Source organism: Anabrus simplex, chromosome 6 (genome assembly GCF_040414725.1).
Source record: "Anabrus simplex isolate iqAnaSimp1 chromosome 6, ASM4041472v1, whole genome shotgun sequence".
Taxonomy (NCBI): Eukaryota; Metazoa; Arthropoda; class Insecta; order Orthoptera; family Tettigoniidae; genus Anabrus; species Anabrus simplex.
The window spans coordinates 281,720,103-281,743,580 of record NC_090270.1 but is presented as its reverse complement, the minus strand read 5'-3'; the positions used below and the strand labels follow the sequence as shown (position 1 = coordinate 281,743,580).

The 23,478-nt window shown below is 40.1% G+C and overlaps 1 protein-coding gene across 1 annotated transcript in view; it reads right to left on the bottom strand.

Annotated features, from left to right (window-relative positions):
- Positions 1-1,806: 1,806 nt before the first annotated feature.
- Positions 1,807-23,478, bottom strand: part of LOC136876457 (actin-binding Rho-activating protein) — a 131,877-nt gene continuing 110,205 nt past the window's right edge. The window contains exons 4-5 of the mRNA XM_067150441.2: positions 22,090-22,182; positions 1,807-5,663 (exon numbers count right to left, since the gene is read on the bottom strand). Of these exons, the coding sequence (XP_067006542.2) occupies positions 5,577-5,663; positions 22,090-22,182 (180 nt within the window). The 3' untranslated portion in view covers positions 1,807-5,576. The remainder of the gene's footprint in view (positions 5,664-22,089; positions 22,183-23,478) is intronic.

Here is a 23,478-nt window from a genome sequence, read left to right as displayed (position 1 = left end):
AATACTTTACCCAATAATTTGTTCGTTCAGAATACGTTATAGCCGCGATACAAAGAAATGAAATGATGATTGAAATGGATGATAAAAACCCTATATATATATACATATTAATTTAAAAATGACCTATCAGTGATTAAATATATACATCTTATCAATTAATTATATAGTTCAATAATTGAAAACATGCAGTGATGTCCCAAACATCACAACAGTAGTTATTAAATGACACATCATTTTCCTGCTTTGTTTAATAGTTTCATGGTGCTTTTCCATAGCTATTTTATGCTTCTCACTTAAAATTCAATTCGCGCATTTTTTCCAAATAACTGACGTTTAAAAAAAATATTTCTCTCTTTTATCTGCTTTATAAACGTTATTCAAATAGTCGTACCCACGGGTGTTCCATGCGTTACTTCCTTTTTCAAATAAGAGACAGGGCCAACAATATAATTCTAGTAATTGTTTACAACCACACAGCAACAGTATTATAGAGTAATATGTATGCTCGTTGAAACGCCGAGTAAATGCCTTTGTTTTTTATTTTCAAAGAAATAATTTCTAATTTCTCATGAAAAAAAAAAGAGCCTTAACTAGTTTTCAATTCCACACTTCCAACTACTTTCTGTAACCCCTGTACCGCAGTCCGTACTTATACCACTTTTGCTAGCTGTCACCAAATTTTCCATGCTGGGTTCAGTGGGATGTGAGTTTCCAACTTACACATCTAAGCTAGTTCACAGCGCACTGTAACTCTCAAATGCATAATTCACCTCTAGCGGAAGATAACATTCACTTCCCAAATATACAAAACCCTATACAGTACATGAATTAAATGTATCACTGACGTTGAGAATGCATCTAATGAAAAACTAAACAGCAATACGCAAGATAACTTTACTATGCGTTCGTACTACTTCATGAACTTGCCTGCAACTTCAAAATCACACCACAGGGAATCGGGTGTTCCTACCATCCGACGGCCGATCTTGCAGTGGGGCTCAGGAACTTGCACTGGGGGTTGGGAGTTTGTGCACTAGCTGGCATGTGAATTTACTAGCAAACGTTAAACGAAATTAAAATATCGCATAGACATTCTAAATAAACAAATTCATGCAGTATTTCAAATTGGTGCTTCCAACACATCCATGGACATTACACGCGTGTTCTATCTTTCAAACTAACCCATGAATAGAAGTCACGAGACGTTAAATCGGGAGCTGGCCAGAAACCTGCACTCGAAAACATCACCCATTGCATTCATTGAATTACAAACGGTATGTGATGGAATTATCAGAACAAACTTTCATATTCAGTCAGTTGAAGAAAAGTTCGTCTAAAATTAATGGCGAAAAAAAAAAGAAAGCCCTACAATTCTTTTAGTACTAATAGAACACTAAAATCCTGTTTTAAGGCCATGAATTATTCTTGGATTCTTACGTGACCAATACCGGTTATTTTGCCAATTTACACGTCTGTGCAAATAAAATAAAACGCTTCATCAGAAAACAGCACTAAAGCAGGTCGCTGAACCTGTCGTACAAACATAATTTGTCAATTACTCTATCAATACTTCCTCAAATAAGATCATAATTTTAACTCCTATTCCACAGTACACAAACTAATGCATTTTTTTTTCTCTCTGCTGTAAAATTGACGATTTTGACATCGAACGTTTGAATTCAGCACCGGAGACTTCAAAAGGATGTACTATGTTACTGCCTTGCATGATAATTAATGCAGTTAATATAACTGTTTTGGTTTCTTTCTTACGTCCGAAGGGTAAAAGGACTTTGACAGATGAAATAATTTCATTATCATAACAAAATATTTTATTTCAACATTAAAGCCAAATACACTGTTTACAACATTTCCTTGTATACTCATCTTCACACAGCATAATCCTCGTTAGGAACATTTTACTTACATTCATACAAAGCAATCCTTTTCTTTGGTTGAGGGAGGTCAAGGGATGCAGAGTTCACAGAGTAGTTGACAAAAGTCTCGTCGTCCGTATTTCTCTTCCTTACTAAATCTATTGCATTGGAATATTGCAAGGGTAGGTCAGAAAGTAAGTTTTCCTACATGTTTTAATATGAATGGGTAAAGATAGATAAAGATAAAGAACACTTTTATTTTACAACAGTCTCCGAAAACCATAAAAATGTAGTTATAGGACATAAAGCCAATGTTATTATATTTTAGCAACTCTCCTTTACGTTCCTATTTAATTGCCTATGTGTTTCAAGCATTTATTATGGCGTAAACGGTGTTTTCCTATTCCCTATTCGCTCAGCAACTTTACCACTTTGTCCTGACTGGAAAAAAATCGTCTTCTTCACGGGCATGATCGAACCAACGAAAGTGTTTGACATTGTTGAAAGACGTCCTCTCCGCTCTTATGTGTCAGGGGTGGCGCTAATAGTCTTGTGTACCCCTTGTCCCCTCCCACTCACTCTTTCCCACATAATCTATTATTTATCCGCAATGTGAATCCTCGGTCACTACTCACTCACTTTCACAACGTAATTTCCTTGTTTTAATTCAACACATAACTCACGAACTATTCACATGTTTTCGTTGTTACAAAACTTCCATTTTTAAAATAATTTGCTTTACGTCGCGCCGACATAGATAGGTCTTATGGCGACGATGGGATAGGAAATGGCTGGGAGTTGGAAGGAAGTGGCCCTGGCCTCAATTAGGGTACACTTCCAGCATTTGTCTGGTGTGAAAATGGGAAACCACGGAAAAGCATCTTCAGGGCTGCCGACAGTGGGATGCTAACCCACTATCTACCGAATGCAAGCTCCCAGCTGCGCGCCACTGACCGCACGACCACCTCACTCGGTACTTAATTTTCAAATTCGTTAATTGTAAACCCTGTATTTACTGTCCATGTTTTAAGATTTTGCCGCCCCTAAAACCTGACGCCTTTGGAGGGGCACGCCGCCCCCCCCCCCTTTCCTTCACTACCGACACTGTTTCGCAGTTACGTTCAACCTCTATAAAATTCCTGACACCATTTTACCACTTATGGACAGAAATCATTTTTCTGTATACGGTCACAGTCTTCCTGTAAATTTCCTCAGATTTCAAGTTTTCTGCTCACGAAAAGCGGATCACTGCGTTCACTTCCTACTGTGAACTTAATGTTCAGTGCCTTTTCCAACTTGGAACTTGCAACTGTCACTGTATCAAGGTTCTGTTTTACCTAATTGCGTACCTCTGCGTCATCTATCGGATGGGGCTACAGGCGAATACGTTATTCGCCACCAGTGACAATCGCTCCCAATATTGTTCCCAGTCCATTAGCTGTTTGCACCTGCGCGTGACTCACTGTCCGGCTTCCTCCCCTGAGACAATCACCGCTGGAATAACCACTGGAAATTCCACAGGACTACCCCTTTCACTCCTAGTATCTTGCGAATTTAAAATAACAAAACGTTAATAGAATTCATTTATTTTTTACCACTGACAGTGATACCTTCATCAACAATAAAACTACTTCCTCGCATGTTTCGCTCCGAGTGTCATAGTGTTCTGGTCATAATTTATTATTTAGAGCATTCTAATTGTGCTTGATATGAAAGTTTCTACGAATAGTCACGGGAAGCGCTAACGTAACGTAACCTAACCTGAACCAAGACCGTCTACAATAATATCAGACCTTAATACAAAAACAACATGGCCGACGCATCGGTTCCATGAAAACACGCATGTGATACATAAACATAACCTTTGGATTATCGCACTGAATTGTTAAGCTGTCAAAAATAACGAACAGAAAATTTACTTTGGGTAATAGACCAACACTAACTAGAAATAGCCTATATTTAGGTAAGCAATATGTGGATAATTTAAAAAATATATATTTTCTACGAGCTACTATGGTAAAGAAAATAGGTAATACAGGATTGCATTCTAAAATAACAGTCCTGGGGAAATATTTGACGCGTTTCAATTCAGTCAATTAATTAATTAATCACTCACCGATGATCTGAATTTAGAGCTGTCATCCAAGTGGCAGATTACGTATCAATTGTCTACTTAGTATTTTCTTAAGTGATTTCAAAGAAATTGGAAATTTATCGAACTGGTGTAGATATAGTAGGGAGCACCCTTGGTAAATTCTTCCTATAAATCAATACTTGTTTTAGAAATACATTTATTTAAATGACCTTTCTGTTACCATATACTTTTAAGTATAATAGCCTACCTCGTTCAAGAAATTTGTTAGAAACATAACCTTTGGCGAATTTCAATTATCTCATAACAATGATTCTGACAATGATCCACGAAATTGCTATATCAATTTCACTTCAGATAATCAATAGGAGAATCTATTTGAAGTTCTCTGGTAACATGTGCATTTTCGTATAAAGCACTTCAACACCCAAATCGTTGGCAACGTAATAACGTACTGTAAGTGACAGTATATCAGTTGATACCTTGTCCTCTAATTTAACAAGGCGAATATAATCTTCATTCACAGATAAAATAAACAGCATTATCACTTTTAATAACCTCACTTTTAAAATGGATTGGCACCAACACAGAGTTTTGGACTTATCCGAAAAAAAAAACAGCTCATCAAGCACGCGGAATGCATCCACTCTATTGACAAATTTATCCTCGAATGTTTTAATGCACTAATAAAATACTTGTAACTACGAAATCGTCACGATGCATTAAGAACACTTGATCTGAATGTGAGTGCATCTGCTGTAATATGAATTACATCGAGGCATGCAATACGATCGACACGTCCTAATATATCAAAATAGTTTTAAAACCAAATTTCAATAAAAACATCTCTATACTAACGTTTCCTAATCAAACCAAACCAACAGAAAGAACTAAACAGATGCTTCCCACATGTTCATGTTTACATTTGAACAAACCGATCGGGCCGCCATTTTTGCTATTATCGATAGCTGCATTAAGGTCTGATGTATTGTAGTTGGTCTTGCCTGAACACAACTGATGATTCGCAGTTAGTGTAACACAATTTCCCCGTACATAGCCGGCCCGCCGAACACTGCTGGAGTTAAACATTAAAGAGAGGTGGTAGGGAAAATCCTCAGGAATAATCTTTAATGAGAACGGCCCCTTCTGGGGGCGACTGTCCATGCTGAACATCTGGACTGGACTAACATCAGAGCGATTGACAGAACAACCTACAGACAAATGGATACATAACTTGCAGCAAGCTCCTTTTCTTTCTTTCTGAGCAATAAAATAGGGAAACTTACTTTTTGACTTACCCTGGTATAATAATAATAATAATCATAATAATAATAGTAATAATAATAATAATAATAATAATAATAATAATAATAATAATAATAATAATAATAATAATAATAATAATAATAATAATAATAATCTGAAATGATACGAAAACAGAGCTCTTAAGTAATTGTTTCGATACTTCCGTTACCATTTTTTTCTGGAGAGAATAACATTCAGTTCTAATTATACATATTCCCATAACACTGCATTACATGGTATTTAACAGCCTGAGCTGTTTCTAATGTGGAGACCTACCACATGACTTAAGAGCCTACCTATCAGTTCTAACTTGCCGACTGCGCATCTTTGAAGTGTTGTCTGATTTCTTCAATTGGTTTGACCAAGATGATGGGAACGTCATCATCCCGCTTCTGAAACAACGAAGAATAGAATTATTTCAAATGCATGCAGTTAGGACGATTTTCAGTATGTCATATAACTTAGAACTACTGTGAGAGGAATAGACAGTCATGTTTACGTTTCTTAGATATTTGCTTATGACAGAGTACACGAATGCATAGAAATGGTGCCCCGACATAAACAATCAACACTGCCCCACTCCAGTACTAAAACAAGGAGGGGAGTGCAGGGGTTGTGTTGAAGGCCAATCCAGTACCGAAAAGGAGAGCGAGGGAGTGAACAGGTAGTGCTGAAGGTACCACAGTGTGTGTATTGCTAAACCATCCTATAAGCTCATTCCATGTTAAGAAAACAGTATTGCTCTTATGGACCTATAGTAGGGCCCACGAAAGTTGAAGTCTGACAGGTGAGCGGCGAAAGCTGTAACTACGAAGTACGCTGCGTTGTCATAGTTACCTCCATTTGCAGCCTACCACCCTTTCAGACAGGCTGAGTGTTTAATAAAACATGTAGGCCTAGGCCTAATACAATTCATTTACCTTAACCGGTTCCTAAGCTCGTGTTAATAATTCCAGCATTTAAGACAGAACACGACATTATCGATACATATATAAAAGATTTCATAATCACTAACAAAATCATCAGTTTCTGACAATAACCTCAACAAATGCACATGTTAATCACAGAATAGAACAACACTACCCACATTGATAGTTTTTTGTTATTTAACTCCGATTGTTAACGGTACCTGTACAATTCAAAAATAATCTACGGTATAATAAACACAATAGGAAGACGATACTTCATCGTCAGAATATGAATGACAAAAGGGACTGAGAGCAAGCCAACCCACGTGGTGATAGCGTCCTTAAAATGTTGCAACTCTGTTATCGTTGCCATAGCAACAGGCCATTTTCGAGCAGCGTTAGCCAACTTTTTCTCGCCGGTGGCGCTAAACGTCAGACTTCAACTCTCGTTGGCCCTACTTTACAAGGAGTGAACACACCCCAATCAATCAATCACTACTGATCTGCATTTAGGGCAGTCGCCCAGGTGGCAGACTCCCTATCTGTTGTTTTCCTAGCCTTTTCTTAAATGATTGCAGTGAAATTGGAAATTTGTTGAACATCTCCCTTTGTAAATTATTCCAATCCCTAACTCCCCTTCCTATTAACGAATATTTGCCCCAATTTGTCCTCTTGAATTCCAACTTTATCTTCATATTGTGATCTTTCCTGCTTTTAAAGACACCACTCAAACTTATTCATCTACTGATGTCCTCCCACGCCATCTCTCCACTGACAGCTCGGAACATACCACTTAGTCGAGCAGCTCGTCTGCTTTCTCCCAAGTCTTCCGAGCCTAAACTTTGCAACATTTTTGTAACGCTACTCTTTTGTCGGAAATCGCCCAGAACAAATCGAGCTGTTTTTCTTTGGATTTTTCCAGTTCCTGAATCTAGTAATCCTGGCGAGGGTCCCATACACTGAAACCATGCTCTAGTTGGGGTCTCACCAGAGACAAATATGCTCCCCTCTTGGACACTCATAATTCCTTGTGATTAAGAAATATTATAATGTATCTGAAGGAAAGAAAATGGGTAAGGCATGTTTTTGCCCGTGAGTTATTAAAATAATTACTTAATATTCTCTGTTTAACAAATACATTCGCAGGGAGGAAGCGCAATGGTGGGAACAGCCATCGCTTTGTTGCCTTCCTTCATTTTCCTTCTGAGTTGCTCTGGTACATGCAACGCGTAATGCTTTACGCTGTGAATCGCCGGCAGCTTACCACTGTCGAAGAGAAGTAATTTATTTATGTACTGTACAGCAGTTGTTACTGAAGATGCTGTGCAGCGATACATCACGGCAGTACTTGTAAGGATACAGAAATTCGCTACGATGTTTATCCGTGTTTGGTTTTGTTATTTAGCTTTTGTTTCTTAAACACATTTTACTTTTGCCACACTTTTACTACTTTTTCACAAGCGCAAATAATTGTTGCCATTCTTTTCGTGGGACGATATGACGGTACAGTAGTATCCGGCGTTGCCTGGGCAAATTTATTAAAGGCTATTAACTGTACCCCCATACCGAGCCTATAAAAATTATGTGTTGTCTATTTTCTCTCAGTTTGCCTTGAACTTCAATACTGAGGTTTTGTATGTACAATAGTTTATCTAGATTGTGGTAAAATCCTAAATAAACCCTCCCCCTCCCTACAACCCCTATTCCCTAGATTTAAAAAATGCTATTTGTTTTACGTCGCACCGACACAGATAGGTCTTATGGCGACGATGGGATAGGTAAGGCCTAGGAATAGGAAGGAAGCGGCCGTGGCCTTAATTAAGGTACAGCCTCAGCATTTGCCTGGTGTGAATATGGGAAACCACGGAAAACCATCTTCAGGGTTGCCGACAGTGGGATTCGAACCCACTATCTCCCGGATGCAAGCTCACAGCTGCGCGCTCCTAACCGCACGGCCAACTCGCCCGCAGCTTACTTTCTTCTTTCTTTTATTTTTAACTCAAGTACTGAGTTTCACCAATATATACGCCACTGATTTCCCGTGATGCTGTTGAGCAGAGACGTTCCATGTGGCAACCGTGTTGTCATAAGAGCAATACTGATTTCTTAACATGGAATGAGCTATAGGGGATTGTGGGATTTGAGGTAGATTATTACAGGCAGTCAAAGGCATTTGTAATGACAGGCGGGAAACAGTGAGAATTGATGGCAGAATGTGTCCTAGGTTCAAAGTAGTTACGATGGTTTCGGCAAGGCTGTAATCTTTCACATTTGTTGTTCATAAAATAGACCCACAGTGCATGCAGCCACGGGCAATAAATATCGGAACAAATGTGTTGTTAAAGTTACAATCTTACATTCATCGCATATTGAGATATTGGTTCATTTGCTTTCGAAACAGCATATTTCCCTTCCTACCCAGGGGCGTAACGGTAGGACCTGGTATGCAGGCGCGCCCAGGACTCTAAGGGACCCCACAGACCCCTCGCAAAAAATAAAAATATAATATGTCTAGTCTAATGTCACTCTGTACGGAGATGATTAGGGTGGTTTTGTACAATCAGTCGAAATCCCCCCTGCCTGCATATCAATGATATTTCGTCCCCACTTGTCCACTGTAAATACCATCTGTATGTTGATGACTTACATGTATATTTCCATGCTAGTGTAGACAGTATATGCGAAGCGATGCAGCATATGAATACAGACCTACAAAGACTCACAACGTATGCCAGAAACAATGCCTTACTCATAAACCCACGAAAGAACCAAAGCATAATAATTGGACACAAAAAACTACTATGTGCTCTAAATAGTAATCACAATCCTCCTCCAGTTACCGTTGATCATACCGAAGTGCCATACTCCAAGATTGTTACAAACATTGGGGTCACCTTAAATGAGACACTGACGTGGAATGAGCATATAACTAATGTGTGCAGAAAAGTACATGCATCCATTTATCCTTTGAAGCGTCATAAAAATGTTCTCCCACTTGGACCTTAAATTAAAACTCATACAAACACTTCTATTTCCAATCTTTGAGTACTGTGACAGCTTATTGACTGACCTAACCTGTGAACAAGCAACAAGGCTACAACGTGTACAGAACTCTTGCATTCGATATGGCTTCCAGCTCCGACATGATGCTCATATAACACCATACTACAAAAAGTTGGGATGGCTACGTCTTGACCGTAGAAAAACGCACCAAATGACCCTCGTCTATCAGTTGCTTTCTTCGAACAGCCCCACCTATCTATCGTCCAATTTTAGGCTTCTTTCTTCATTTCACGAAATTAATACTCGTTCCGGATCACTACTTGAAATAGCACCTCATCGAACAAATACCTACAGCCATTCATTCCTGGTCTCTGCTTCAAGGTTATGGAATACGATCCCGAAAGATATTAAAAAGCCTTGCTCGTGTAGGACATTTAAAACAGCATACCGTAAATTCCTCCAGAGTACATACAGTTGACTCCAATGAATGTAAGAGTGAACAACGTGTGAATGAAACCAAACATTACGTACTAGATTTAAGTTCTTAGGTTATCCCATTTACGTTCTTACTCCTCTCATTTAAGGCTATAGACTGTTCCTAGAAATAGACTACATAGTAACATCCATTTTTAGCATATTCAGATTGTAACATGCTAATATTCAGTTAATTTAATCGAAACCGACTTTCAACCTATTAGGTCGTGTTACGTACATTAGTACGTGTTGAAGAGATGTTAAGTACAGAACAAAAATGGCCAACCAGACACCAGTGGGATCCGAAATTAATGTCACCATAGCTCAATTAGTAGAGCAACCGATGCGAAATCGGGAGGTTGTGGGTTCGGATCCCACTGGTGTCTGGTTGGCCATTTTGGTCTGTATTTAACATCTCTTCAACACGTACTAAATGTACGTAACACGACCTAATAGGTTGAAAGTCGGTTTCGATTACAATGCGGTCGTGAAAATTCAATATTCATTCAGTTAATTTATTTTAGCCTTATACTTGAATATGTTTTCCTTTAAGCTAGTTGTAGATATATTCTTTAGGTTATAAGTTGATATAATTTTTGTTATTATCCACTCTCTATTTATCCTATAATTATTCATCGGTAGTAATCTTAATTAATTGTATTTTGTAATTCCTTATCTGACTTACATATCTCAATAACAGTAATTGATTAGAATTATATTTTATATTAATACTGTAAAAAAATATGTATGTGGTTAAGTGTAAGGGAGAACCAAGAGCCCTAACTTCGCCACTTAATAAAGACAACAACAACAACAACAACAACAATAATAATAATAATAATAATAATAATAATAATAATAATAATAATAATAATAATAATAATAATAATTCCTGCTTGTTCAAGAAAAATGTACCATGGAACGAACTAGAGGTTAAGAAACTGTTTTGTTTTATGCTACTCGTGCATTCTGGCATAAGTCATAATATAAACATAGGGTGTGGCTAGTAACTCTGAGCACATATAGCAAGAGAATTACTAATATCGAGGGCTAAGAACGAGAGGGTAAAAACAAAACATTGAAATAAAATTTTGCCAGAGCATTTCGGTTAAGCGGGGTTCTACTGTATTGAACAATAATTACAATAATGAAAACTGATACCAAAATATCATATTTCAGTTGGAAAAATACTTTGTTGAGGTGTAGTGCACCTGAGATCGTATTATGCACAAATTTTGCTGAACATTTGACTTTACACACACATTTATTCGACAACAGTGTGTAATGTCAATTAAACATTATTTTTATTATAATCGTACAATAACGAATAATCCCTTTGTTTATATAACTCGACGATATATTGCATTAATTCTATCTGATGTAATGTACTGTATATTAAGTTATTCATACATTTATAGGTTTTATTTGAGGGAGGCCCGAATTTTTATTTTGGCAGGGGGCCCGTATCGCATTCATTATGCCCTGTTCCTACCCTACACGTATCGAGAAAGATTTTCTAAAACACGCTTCCTGACACAACAGTCGATAGGTGCTCATAGGACCGTTTGCTACTGGGAGTGGTTCCAGCGTATGGGACCCTCACCAGGACTACTTGATTCCAGAACTGGGAAAAATCCAAAGAAAAGCAGCACGATTTGTTTTGGGCGATTTCCGACACACGAGCAGTGTTATGAAAATGTTACAAACTTTGGTCTCAGAAGACTTAGGAGTAAGGAATCGAGCTAGTCGACTAAACGGTATGCTCCAAGTTGTTAGTAGCGATATAGCGTGGAATGGCATTAGTAGAAAAATAAGCTTGATTGGAGTTTTGAAGGTAGGAATGATCATAGCCGCCTCTGTAGTGTAGTGGTTAGTGTGATTAGCTGCCACCCCCGGAGGCCCGGGTTCGATTCCCAGCTCTGCAACGAAATTTGAAAAGTGGTACGAGGGCTGGAACGGGGTCCACTCAGCCTCGGGAACTGAGTAGAGGTGGGTTCAATTCCCATCTCAGGCATCCTGGAAGTGGTTTTCCGTGGTTTCCCACTTCTCCTCCAGGCAAATGCCGAGATGGTACCTAACTAGCCGCGGCCGCTTCCTTCCCTCTTCCTTGTCTATCCTTTCCAATCTTCCCATCCCCCACAAGGCTCCTCTTCAGCCTAGCAGGTGAGGTCGCCTGGGCGATGTACTGGTCATCCTCCCCAGTTGTATCCCCGTCCCAGAGTCTGAAGCTCCAGGACACTGCCCTTGAGGCGGTAGAGGTGGGATCCCTCGCCGAGTCCGAGGGAAAAACCGACCCTGGAGAGTAAACAGATAAAGAAGATGAAGGAAAAATCATAACATGAAGATCAAGTTTGAATTCAAGAAGACAATTTATTGGAGGCAATATTCCACATTATTCTGAAGAACATAAACATACGAATTTCGGCATAGTATGCTTTAAAAAAATCCATTTCCATGGCGAAATGACTACCTGATGATAATGAGTATGAATGCAGTGAAACTTCCCTTACAACTTCTGAACAGCGGACAATATTCAAATCCCCGACAGAATAACCGGGACTATTAAGGGAAAATAACTTCTTAATACCGGATATTCCTAAAATCGGACGCGGGCATTTATACCTACTACCTAGATAAGAGCTCTAAAATATTTTATTTTTATTTTTAGAATTTGTTTTCCGTCGCACCGACACAGATAGGTCTTATGGCGACGATGGGATAGGAAAGGGCTAGAAGTGGGAAGGAAACGATCGTGGCCTTAATTTAGGCGCAGCCCCAGGATTTGCCTGGTGTGAAAATGGGAAACCACGGAAAACCATCTTCAGGCCTGCCGACAATGGGGTTCGAACCCAGTATCTCCTGAATCCAAGTTGATAGCTGCGTGACACATCCCGCGCGCCTGTGTTGCTCGGTAACTCTAAAAGAGTGAGTGCAGTGTTTTGAAAATGTAAAACAAGCTGCTGAAGGGGTGTGAAGCTCTACTTCCTGAACGAAGGTGACGCAGAAGGATTACGCATTTCAAATGACCTTGATATGCACAAGGAGAAAGTAGTATGGAATACTCTCATCCCCTAGCTCCAGTCCAGGAACTGGGGAGAGAGTAACCATATACTGCATTCCAAATTTGATACATGCATAATTTTGTTACAATTAATTTATTAGGATTACGCCTGCACAATAATTACACTTGATCTCTAAATTGTAGTTTCGAAGACTTTTGTTTTTGTCCTAGTCGTTAACATTGTTATCTAGTCTAGGACAACATGTATCTTACCCTTATTAATTCGTGTTAGTGCAAGTATTTATTTGTGTCACGAGTCTGAACAGTGTTATCCTTAGTTTACAATAAACATTATGAATAAATGAATGAATGAATGAGCTGAACGCTCTCCACCTAGATCTACAGAACTACAGCAGGTATAATGAGAACATTCCATGTGGATGAAAGCATGACAATGTACGAATGAAATAATTAATTCATTAATTAATTAATAAGTGATTGAGTGATTTAATGAGTTGAATGCTCTCTATCTAGATCTACAGAACTCCAGCAGATATGATGAGAACATTCCATGTGGATGGAAGCATGACAGTGAATGAATGAATGAATGAATGAATGAATGAATGAATGAATGAATGAATGAATGAATGCTCTCCACCTACATCTATAGAACTCCAGCAGATATGGTGAGAACATTCCATGTGGATGAAAGCATGACAATGAATGAATGATTAATGCATAAGTGCATGATTAGTGAATGACCTGCATTCATGCATGCATGAAAAGAGGTCTCTCTCCCAGTCATGCATACCTACCAACTGGGGAGAGAGCTTTTATTATTACATGCGTGAAGGAATTAAAGAGTGACTGGCTGAATACATGAATTGCCTGATTGGATTGGATTTCGTGAGTGGATAAACACTCCTCTTTTCTAGTCACGGATAGCTACCAGCAGGGAAGAGAGCATTCGTTAATGAATGAATGAATGAATGAATGAATGAATGAATGAATGAATTCAGTGCTCTCAGCCTACATCTACGACACTCCGGCAGATAAGTTGAGAACATTCCATATGGGACAATGAATGAATGAATGAATGAATGAATGAATGAATTCAATGCTCTCAACCTACATCTACGGAACTCCAGCAGATAACGTGAGAACAATTTCGCATTAATTTAGGTTCAATTTCGCAAGAAGGAAACAATTTTTCGCGTTACACTCAACTCTCGATTTACCGTAATCGGATCAACCGTGTTGCGGCTTAACTGCGATATCAAAAGTGCACAGCATAAAACCAGGAAACCATCACTGATTATTTTCAGAAACAGTAAAGTTAGGTAGTCTGAATATTTTTCTGTGCCTTATTAGTTTCAACAAAAATTGCTGTTTATTTTTCCGTTTATTAATTATGCTAAGTGCTACGTTTGCTGCAACGTATTGGGTGAGTTAATAAAAAACAATACAGTAGTGTCATTTATTATCATTTTAACTGTACTTTAGGCATGGCTGTTCTATTTTTAACTTTTTGCGGGTTAACAGCGATTTTACTTATCCGGGAAGCCTTAACCCTACTGTTGAGAAAAGTGCTTATAATGTAACGTTAACACAATTTAACACAAACGCTCCAATTTATTTACATAAAACAAGTTTACAATTCACTGCACTGACCAAGAGATACATTGTACGCCATGATCCACACCACAACCAAAGATTACACAAACAAGATAAACAGTGTTGTGTCACTTGTAATGTTCATAGATATGCCAGTAAGATATGACACGGCAGTCCATGGAATAAATGTGGTTCCGTAACATCCTCCCACCTTGCAATTGTTATTTTCAATTGCAAAATACTCCGTACCACAACTGAAACAAAAACACATAACACAATAAATAAATGAACACAAAAGCAAGGTCACATCAAGAGTATTCACAAATCAAGTCTTGATGGCACTTTAATTCTCCGCCCCCCTTTTGACAATTTGAATTCTTCATGTGGAGGCTTTGTCTCAGGCGAAGTGATAGTCACAGTTTCAGGCTGCTTCCAATCCTCTGGAGTTGTGTGCACCTCCAATGGATAGAGACGCTGGAGTGGTCTGATCAGCTCTCCCTCAGATGTCTTCAGTTTGGCTACTCTTGCTACTTCATCCTTCCCTGGATACACTTCCACGACGACCGCGAGGGGCCAGTTGATACGTTTTGTGGAATCTGCTCCTATCAATACCACATCTCCCACCTTGATGCTGTTGGTCTTCCTCTGACCGTGGTGAACTAGGAGCGCCAAGTATTCATTCCTGAATCTTTGTCGTAGGTCCTCACGTAGTTTCTGGAGGTACCTACATCGTTTAACATAGTCAACCTTGTCAACTGCATCCAAATCTGGTGTCTCATTTGTAGCAATACCCTGCAGAAATGTTGCTGGTGTCAAAGGCTTTAGTTCAGACGAATGGTCCGCAATGTATGTAAGTGGTCTAGAGTTGATCGTCGCCTCGCAATCACATAACACAGTATATAACTCTTCATAGTACACAGAGGCTCGTCCCAAGATTCGACGCAGTAGTTCTTTCACTGTTCTGATTAGTCTCTCCCACCATCCTCCCCACCAGGCTGCTGTAGGTGGGATAAATTTCCAAGTAATCTTTCTCACAGCCGAGTGGGTGACAATCTCATCCCAATCCAACGCTTTCAGGGCATTATTAAGTCCTATGAAATTGGTCCCGTTGTCTGAGTACAGCACAGAAATTCTTCCACGCCGGGCAATGAATCTTCTTAACGCCAGAATGAAAGCATCAGTTGTCAAAGACTGCACCAGCTCCAGATGTATCGCACGATACACCGCACAAGTAAATAATACAACCCACGCCTTTTCTCCAGACTTCAGGTACAGCGGTCCAGCATAATCCACTCCCGAGACCTCGAAAGCTGCTGTTGAGCCCACTCTATCCTTGGGCAAAGGAGCAAAAGCTGGTGCTGTAGGACTAGCCTTGTACCTTTTACATTTGACACATCTTGCAATAACTCTTTTTGCCACTTTCCTAACTCCAAGAATCCAGAATCTTTCCCTGAGTCTAGCTAACAGCGTCAGTAGCCCTGCATGCTGTGACCGATGATGTTCGTCCCAAACCAATCTGGTCACGATGGCATGGTTTGACGGCAACAAGACGGGTTTCGTGAATGCTTCACTTTCTTCCCCAAAGGTAAGTTTTGTTTCAACCCTCAGAACTCCCATTTCGTCCTTGAATACCCTGACTTTCTTCTCAAGTTCCTGCTCGTGATCTCGAAAGCATTCCTGCTGCACAACTCTCAACAAGGTGTTCTCGGCTTGTTGCATTTCTTCACCAGTGAGTTCACCTCTTCTTGCTTGTTTTGCCTTAGTAAGGTTGCGGAAGAATCTGATGATCCAACCAATCATTCTGACTATCTTGACATAACTTGAGAAATACAAGAGACGCGAGCAAAAGTCAGGTGAACTACACGCCACACTCGATATAACTGTCTTCCGTTTCTCAATATTGACTTCGTCTTCAGGTGCGGCAATTTCATAAAAAGGCCACTGCTCTGGATTATCCTTTAGCCACCGTGGTCCTTCCCACCATTTGCTCTCAAAGAGTGCCTTTGGACTGCATCCCCTTGATGGAAGATCTGCTGCGTTCAGAGTCCCCGGTAGGTGGCGCCAATCCTCAGTATTGGTGTACTGTCGTATTTCATGACAACGGTTACCCACGAATGTACTCCAGTTGTCCGCCTGCTTTATCCAAGTCAAGGCTACTGACGAGTCGCTCCAAAAGAATGTTCTGCACCGTTGTAGTCCCAATGCCTCTCTCACTTGGGTAGAAATTCTGGTACCAATGACTGCTGCCAACAGTTCCAAACGTGGTATAGTGACATGTTTGACAGGAGCAATCCTCGCCTTAGCCTGGACCAACTGGACCGATACCTCTGCGCCTCTCCTTGCCCTTAAGAATACACAAGCTGCATAAGCAAGTTTGCTCGCATCACAAAATACATGAAGACTGATATCTTCCGCTCCCCAGTCCACTTGTACCATTCTCCTTGGAAGGCGACATCTAGCTAACCATTGCATCTGCTCCACCCAGTTCTTGAATTTACTTGTAATGCTATCCGGAAGCTCTTCATCCCATCGAAATTTGTGTTTCCAAGTTTCTTGCAGCATCAGCTTTGGTAGTAAGGTAGACGGACATGTGAAGCCAATTGGGTCGAAAACACGCTGAGCCACAGACAACAGATTCCTCTTGGTAACTCGACAAGTGGTCATCGCAATGGTTTTGACATCACAGAGAAGCTCATCTGTAGTGACATCCCATAAGAGACCCAGGACTGGAACAACTCCATCTTGCATAGCAGCTCTGTCTTCTTGATGAACGGGGCTGCTGATCCATCCGCGAAGATCAAATTGTGCTGTAGACATCAGTGCAGTAGCTTCCCTCACAAATTTCTGCAACTGTTCTTCATTGGCTACACTGGTAACACAGTTGTCCACGTAGAAAGAGTCTCTGAGTCGCTCTGCAGTACTATTCAGTTCCTCAGGCGCATGTCTCAAGTGATGTGATATAGTCGCACCCAGTAGAAATGGACTAGACGACACTCCAAAGACAACTCTGCAGTGCCTGAGGATTGCCACCTCTTTGTTACGACAGTCCTTCCACCAAAGAAATCTTAAAAAATCCTTGTCACCTTGGGCTAGCTTGATTTGTAAAAATGCCTTTCTGATATCAGCTGTCACTCCAATAGCATGTTTTCTGAATTGTATCAACAGCTTGGGTATTAATTCCACCAAATTGGGCCCCTTTTCCAGACAGTTGTTAAGTGAGTTGCCTCTTTTATCTTGGGCTGAGGCATCGAACACAGGCCTAATTTTGGTGGTCATACTAGATTCCTTTATTACTGGCTGGTGAGGGAGGTAGTGACCATCATTCTTGCTGGCAGAGGGTATCATTTCCACTATGCCCTCCCGCAGCCATTCACGAAAGATTTCATCATACTCTTCCAACTTGCCAATGGTTTCTAGTCTTTTGCTTACACTCAACAATCTCTTCTCCGCTAGATCGTAGTTGTCCCTCAGCTGCGGGTGCCCCTCTTTCCAGGGAAGGCAAACCTCGTATCTTCCTTCTTGGTCAACTTTCACTGTCTTCTCGAAGAATTCAAGTGTCTCTGCTTCTAGAACTTCTTTGGTTTTGACATCTGCCGGGTCGCTAATGCCTATGGCTTCCAGACGCCACAAATCAGCTACATTAAAACCTGCCATACTAAAGAGGTCAGTTACTGTATTGCAGTTGCTGAATATTCTACGCTGCCCCATCACCGTCCAGCCCAGCTTAGTTTCGAGAGCAACCATCGTGTCATCTAAAACTAATCTGCAGCCTGTTAGCAGTTGCCCCATTACGTCTGCCCCAAGTAATATCTTTACCTCAGGAACATTATAGCCTACATCTGATAAGATTATGTTGTGGTTTCGAAGCACTGGGTAATACCGCTGTGTCTCAAGCCGGGGTACAAAATCACAAATTTTCTGTTGGTCCAACATAGGAATGGTGCACTCAAATTTGTCATCTAAACTTCTAAGAGTAACTTCATAAATACCATGCACTTCCCGCCCTGTCTCTACTCCACCAAACAGATTATGTATTAACGTCTCTTCCCCTATCTTCTTCAGCCCAAGCTTGTGAACACTGTCCTTCGTGATGTATGATCTTTGAGATCCCGAGTCTAGTAACACTCTTGCCAACTTAACAACCTTGTCCACCGACACTTTAACCACCAAAGTTTGCAACAATGTCTGACCCTTTTGATGAGACAGTAAGTTCTCTGTTCTACCTGGTTCGTTTCCTTTCTCAACTGAACTTTTCTTGCTGCTATCGACTGGAATTATATCCTTTAAACCCTTGCACATAATAGTGTGATGCCCCTTGCAACAAATCAAGCACTTGAGCACAACTTTGCACTTTTTTGCACTATGACCCACCTTGAGGCAATGGAAACATGCTCCTTTCTTTTTCAAAACTTCTTGTTTTTTCTCTGTAGTGAGACCTCTAGCTTTAAAACAGTCCTGAGACATGTGGTTCCCTTTATCGCACCAAATACATGCCCTATCACCCCTTTTCTCTTCACTCGAGAAAATTACTGCTGCTGTCGGTAGCTTTTCTTTGTTGTTTTGCGATGCACTCCCACAGCCACCTAGGAAATTAGAACGAGCCAGAAGGAGACGTTCTTCACTTTCTACCTCTTGTCTCAAAAATCTCAAAAGTGTCTCGAGATAATTAGATTGGTCACCCTTCTTACATGCCTGCGACATACGAGACCGCTCCCATGCTTTCAAAATGTCATCTGGTAGTGCTGATTCTACAAGCGGGTAGAGCATTGCCGCATATTTATCGCTAGTAACCCCTAGTGACTCTAGTGCCCTTAACTGGGTCTCCAGTTTATCAAAAAGACTCCGTAGACTTATATCGTTTAGCATGCTACTCTTTTGAAGTACTAATTGCAAGAGTTCACGAACGTAAATCTCAATCAGAAGTTCATCTCTTGCAAACCTCGATTTTAATTGCTCTATAGCTTTCTGATAATTTGAAGCTGAGGGTGGGAAACTTTCCACGAGTTCTCTAGCTGACGTCCCGGGTACAGTAGCCTGGCAAAGGTATTGGAATTTATCCTCTTCCTCGATTTCATCATCCTCATGTATCTTTCTGAACTGCCCCCAGAAGGCTATCCAGTTGCGCACATCTCCATCGAACTGTTTAAGTTCTAATTTCGGCAATCTTAAATTTCTTTTATTCCTGGATTTACTAGAACTAGTACTAGCAATACTATTTGCCCCATTGTCACTGAGTGTGTCATCATGCAAAAAATTCTCATACCTGGTCTTTAAGGTTAACCACCTTTCGCGGTATCCCTCCATGATTTCGTATTCGGCAGCGATCTCTTCTTCTTCTTCGTGCTCTCCGGCGTACCAAACATCACGAATTTTTTCATCGAGCACGAATAATCGTTCAGCTTTGTCCTCGAAGATCTTGAATCCTGCGGAGACCTCTTCTCTTGTGGGTTGTTCTGCATTTAACTTCTGTTCAAAGTCATTGCCAGCACGTGTAAACAATCGGCGCAATTGTGTTCGTTCACTTTTCAATTTCATAATTTCTGCCATATTTACGCGGAAACTAGTCCTGTCACGGTCGCCAGATGTTGAGAAAAGTGCTTATAATGTAACGTTAACACAATTTAACACAAACGCTCCAATTTATTTACATAAAACAAGTTTACAATTCACTGCACTGACCAAGAGATACATTGTACGCCATGATCCACACCACAACCAAAGATTACACAAACAAGATAAACAGTGTTGTGTCACTTGTAATGTTCATAGATATGCCAGTAAGATATGACACGGCAGTCCATGGAATAAATGTGGTTCCGTAACACCTACATTATCTCAGTTAATCGAGAGTTGAGTGTATTTCGCGAAACAGGGCTGACTCCATCGCTTTAATTTCGCTTTAATCCTTTTCTAAGGTTATTAAAAGCTTAATTCGTGAGATTTGTGAATTATTTATGTGAAAGATCGATAATTAAAGAGAAGCAGCATTGATTATAATTCATTATTCCCTACGTAATCTTGATTAGAACTATAATAGAGCCCTAATCAAGAATACGTAACAAATTACCCTTTCACCCTACATGGCCATAGCTTTCACCCTATATGGCCATAGCTTTTACCCTATATGGCCATAGCTTTCACCTTATATGCCCATAGCTTTCACCCTATACGGCCATAGCTTTCACCCTCCATGGCCGTACCTTTCACCATACATGGCCGTACCTTTCACCTTATATGGCCATAGTTTTCACCCTACATGGCCGTAGCTTTCACCCTATATGGCCATAGCTTTCACCCTACATGGCCATAGCTTTCACCCTATATGGCCGTAGCTTTCACCGTACATGGTCATAGGCCATAGCTTTCACTCTACATGGCCGTAGCTTTCACCCTACATGGTCACAACTTTCACCCTACATGGCCATAGCTTTCACCCTACATGGCCATAGCTTTCACCCTATATGGCCATAGCTTTCACCCTACATTGCCATAGCTTTCACCCTATATGGCCGTAGCTTTCACCTTACATGGCCATAGCTTTCTTTCACCCTACATAGCCATAACTTTCACCCTATATGGCCGTAGCTTTCATCCTACATGGCCATAACTTTTACCCTACATGACCGTAGTTTTCTCCCTACATGGCCATAGCTTTCACCCTACATGGCCATAGCTTTCACCCTACATGGCCGTAGTTTTCACCCTACATGGCCATAGCTTTCACCCTATATGGCCGTAGCTTTTACCCTATATGGCCATAGCTTTCACCCTACATGGCCGTAGCTTTCACCCTATATGGCCATAGCTTTCACCCTACATGGCCGTAGTTTTCACCCTACATGGCCATAGCTTTCACCCTATATGGCCGTAGCTTTCACCCTATATGGTCATAGCTTTCACACTACATGGCCATAGCTTTCACACTACATGGCCATATCTTTCACCCTACATGGCCATTGCTTTTACCCTATATGGTCATAGCTTTCGCCCTACATGGCCATAGCTTTCACCCTATATGGCCGTAGCTTTCACCCTACATGGCCATAGCTTTCACCCTACATGGCCTTATCATTAAGAGATTTTATAGAATATTAATATAAAGAGATATTTCTGTCGAAATGAGAAATCCTGTCTTCTGCTTTCCTTCACACACGTGATACTGGAATACGATTTCAAGCTCGTTATTTTCCGAGAATGTCGCTGTATTTTCGCACTTATTACAAAATAAGTAAATTTTGCTTTAAACTGGCCTCGTCCCTTTAATTCGCTGTAATTCGCGAAAATATCACTCATTTCTTAGCCAGATTCAGATGATTCGTTAAGATATTTCAAAATCGCTTCAAAATATTTTTTGTCGCGTTTAGGCTATCGTTAATGCGAGAAAAATATGCCTCTAGTGAGAACATATGCAGAAAGTAATTAGCATCGAGAGTGTCAAGAAAGCGAAAACTCTCCAATTCCCTAAGTTAGCGTAGCGTTTTTTGTGGACATTATTTACTGCACTGTACACATTTGAACTGTGTTATGGCGAAACATCTCTGTTTTTGTATTTCATGAACATGTAAAATACTGTATATTAGTGTAAATTCAGTAAGTGGCTGTAGCTTGCCGTCCAAAGACGTTGTTTTAGCTACAGAGCATACTTTTTGTTTTGGAGACTTTCACAAAATTTCAATGTTACTTAATAACGGACTCTTCTCAAACACGGACAGATTTTTCGTCCCCTTATGTGTCGGCTATTGGGAAGCTTTACTGTGTTTTTAAGATGAGCACGTTAAATGAAGATGATTTGTACTTGAATTCTGCTACTGTTTGTACCTGAAACAGTGTTTCTCCCTCGAAGTCCAGTAGTTTCTGCTTCCTGCCTCTCAGTAGTAGGCCCACGACCTTGTTGGATATGTACGTGTAGATCTGTAACAAGAAACAAGAGAATATTACGTCCACAAATGTCTGAGTTTTCTGAGGAACAGTTCTCGAACGTGTAATAGAATTCAAGTCAACCATTTGGGGTGAGTTTTTTCAAGCAGTGGCGGCGATTGTGGTGGTGGGGGTGGTGGGTGGGAGGAATCAGTTGCCCGTCCCCTCGCACTATGTGGAGAAAAAAAATGTTTAAATTCCATTTTAGCAACCTAAAAGTAGGAATTGTACAAAATCTGTTGTCGTATCACCTAATTATTTCCTTTCATTTCTGTAAATATTTGAGAAATGACTTAGTGGAAATAATTTATGAAGAAAGAAATAATACTTGCCAGTGTCGACTTAGTCAAATGAGACATAAAAAACTTTCCAGTCTGTCAAACCTATAACATTTCAATATAAATTATAACACTATAAACATACCTGTAAAAAAAACACACTATTATACAAAGAATAACATGTTTCGTTCTACAAGAACATCCTCAGGTTCTATCAAATCATTTAAATCATGCGTATATATGCACAGTATTGTTTTCTTTGCATAAACTTCTCAATGATAGAGAATTAGGTGATATTATGAAGAAGTATTCTCGTGAAATAGTGTTCAGGGACAAAGAAATAACCTTCGGCAATCCAGAGAACTATAACATTTTTTTTCGCTATGTTAATACGGTGATAGTTTTGTTCTTATAAAATCAATTATTTGTTAATACTTGTTTCTCTATTACTACTGTATTTAACGATGATGTACAGAGGTAACTACGAACATTTGCATAAAATCAAAATTAAATTTAAAGAATACAACGCGACCTTCTCGTGAATGCTGCACTGTCATGACTGGTGGAAAAAGTTTTCTCGTTAATGAAGAAAGAGTGAGGGTATATGTGCACCTTTGAATGGTGAGTGAAGAGCACTGCCATGAGCGCTGAGTGAGGAGTAAGCCACCCTGCATGTTCGTTACATGGTTAAGCAGTAGTTATGACGAACTTACGGTAGCAAGCAAACTGTACTTGATGTCAAGTTCTGACAGAACGTACAGCGCACATCCACTTAATAACAGAAGGCAGAAACTCGGTGAATCCTATCATTTATACCAGTAAGTGAAGAAAGATCCACAGAAATTCCAGGATTATTTAAGAATGTCAGTGCAGACATTAAATGCCCGACTCCTTGACTGAATGGTCAGTGTTGAGGCCTTGTGTTCATTGGAACCCGGGTTCGATTCCCGGTCGTGTCGGGGATTTTAATAGCGTCTGATTAATTCTTCTGGCTCGGGGACTGGTTGTTTGT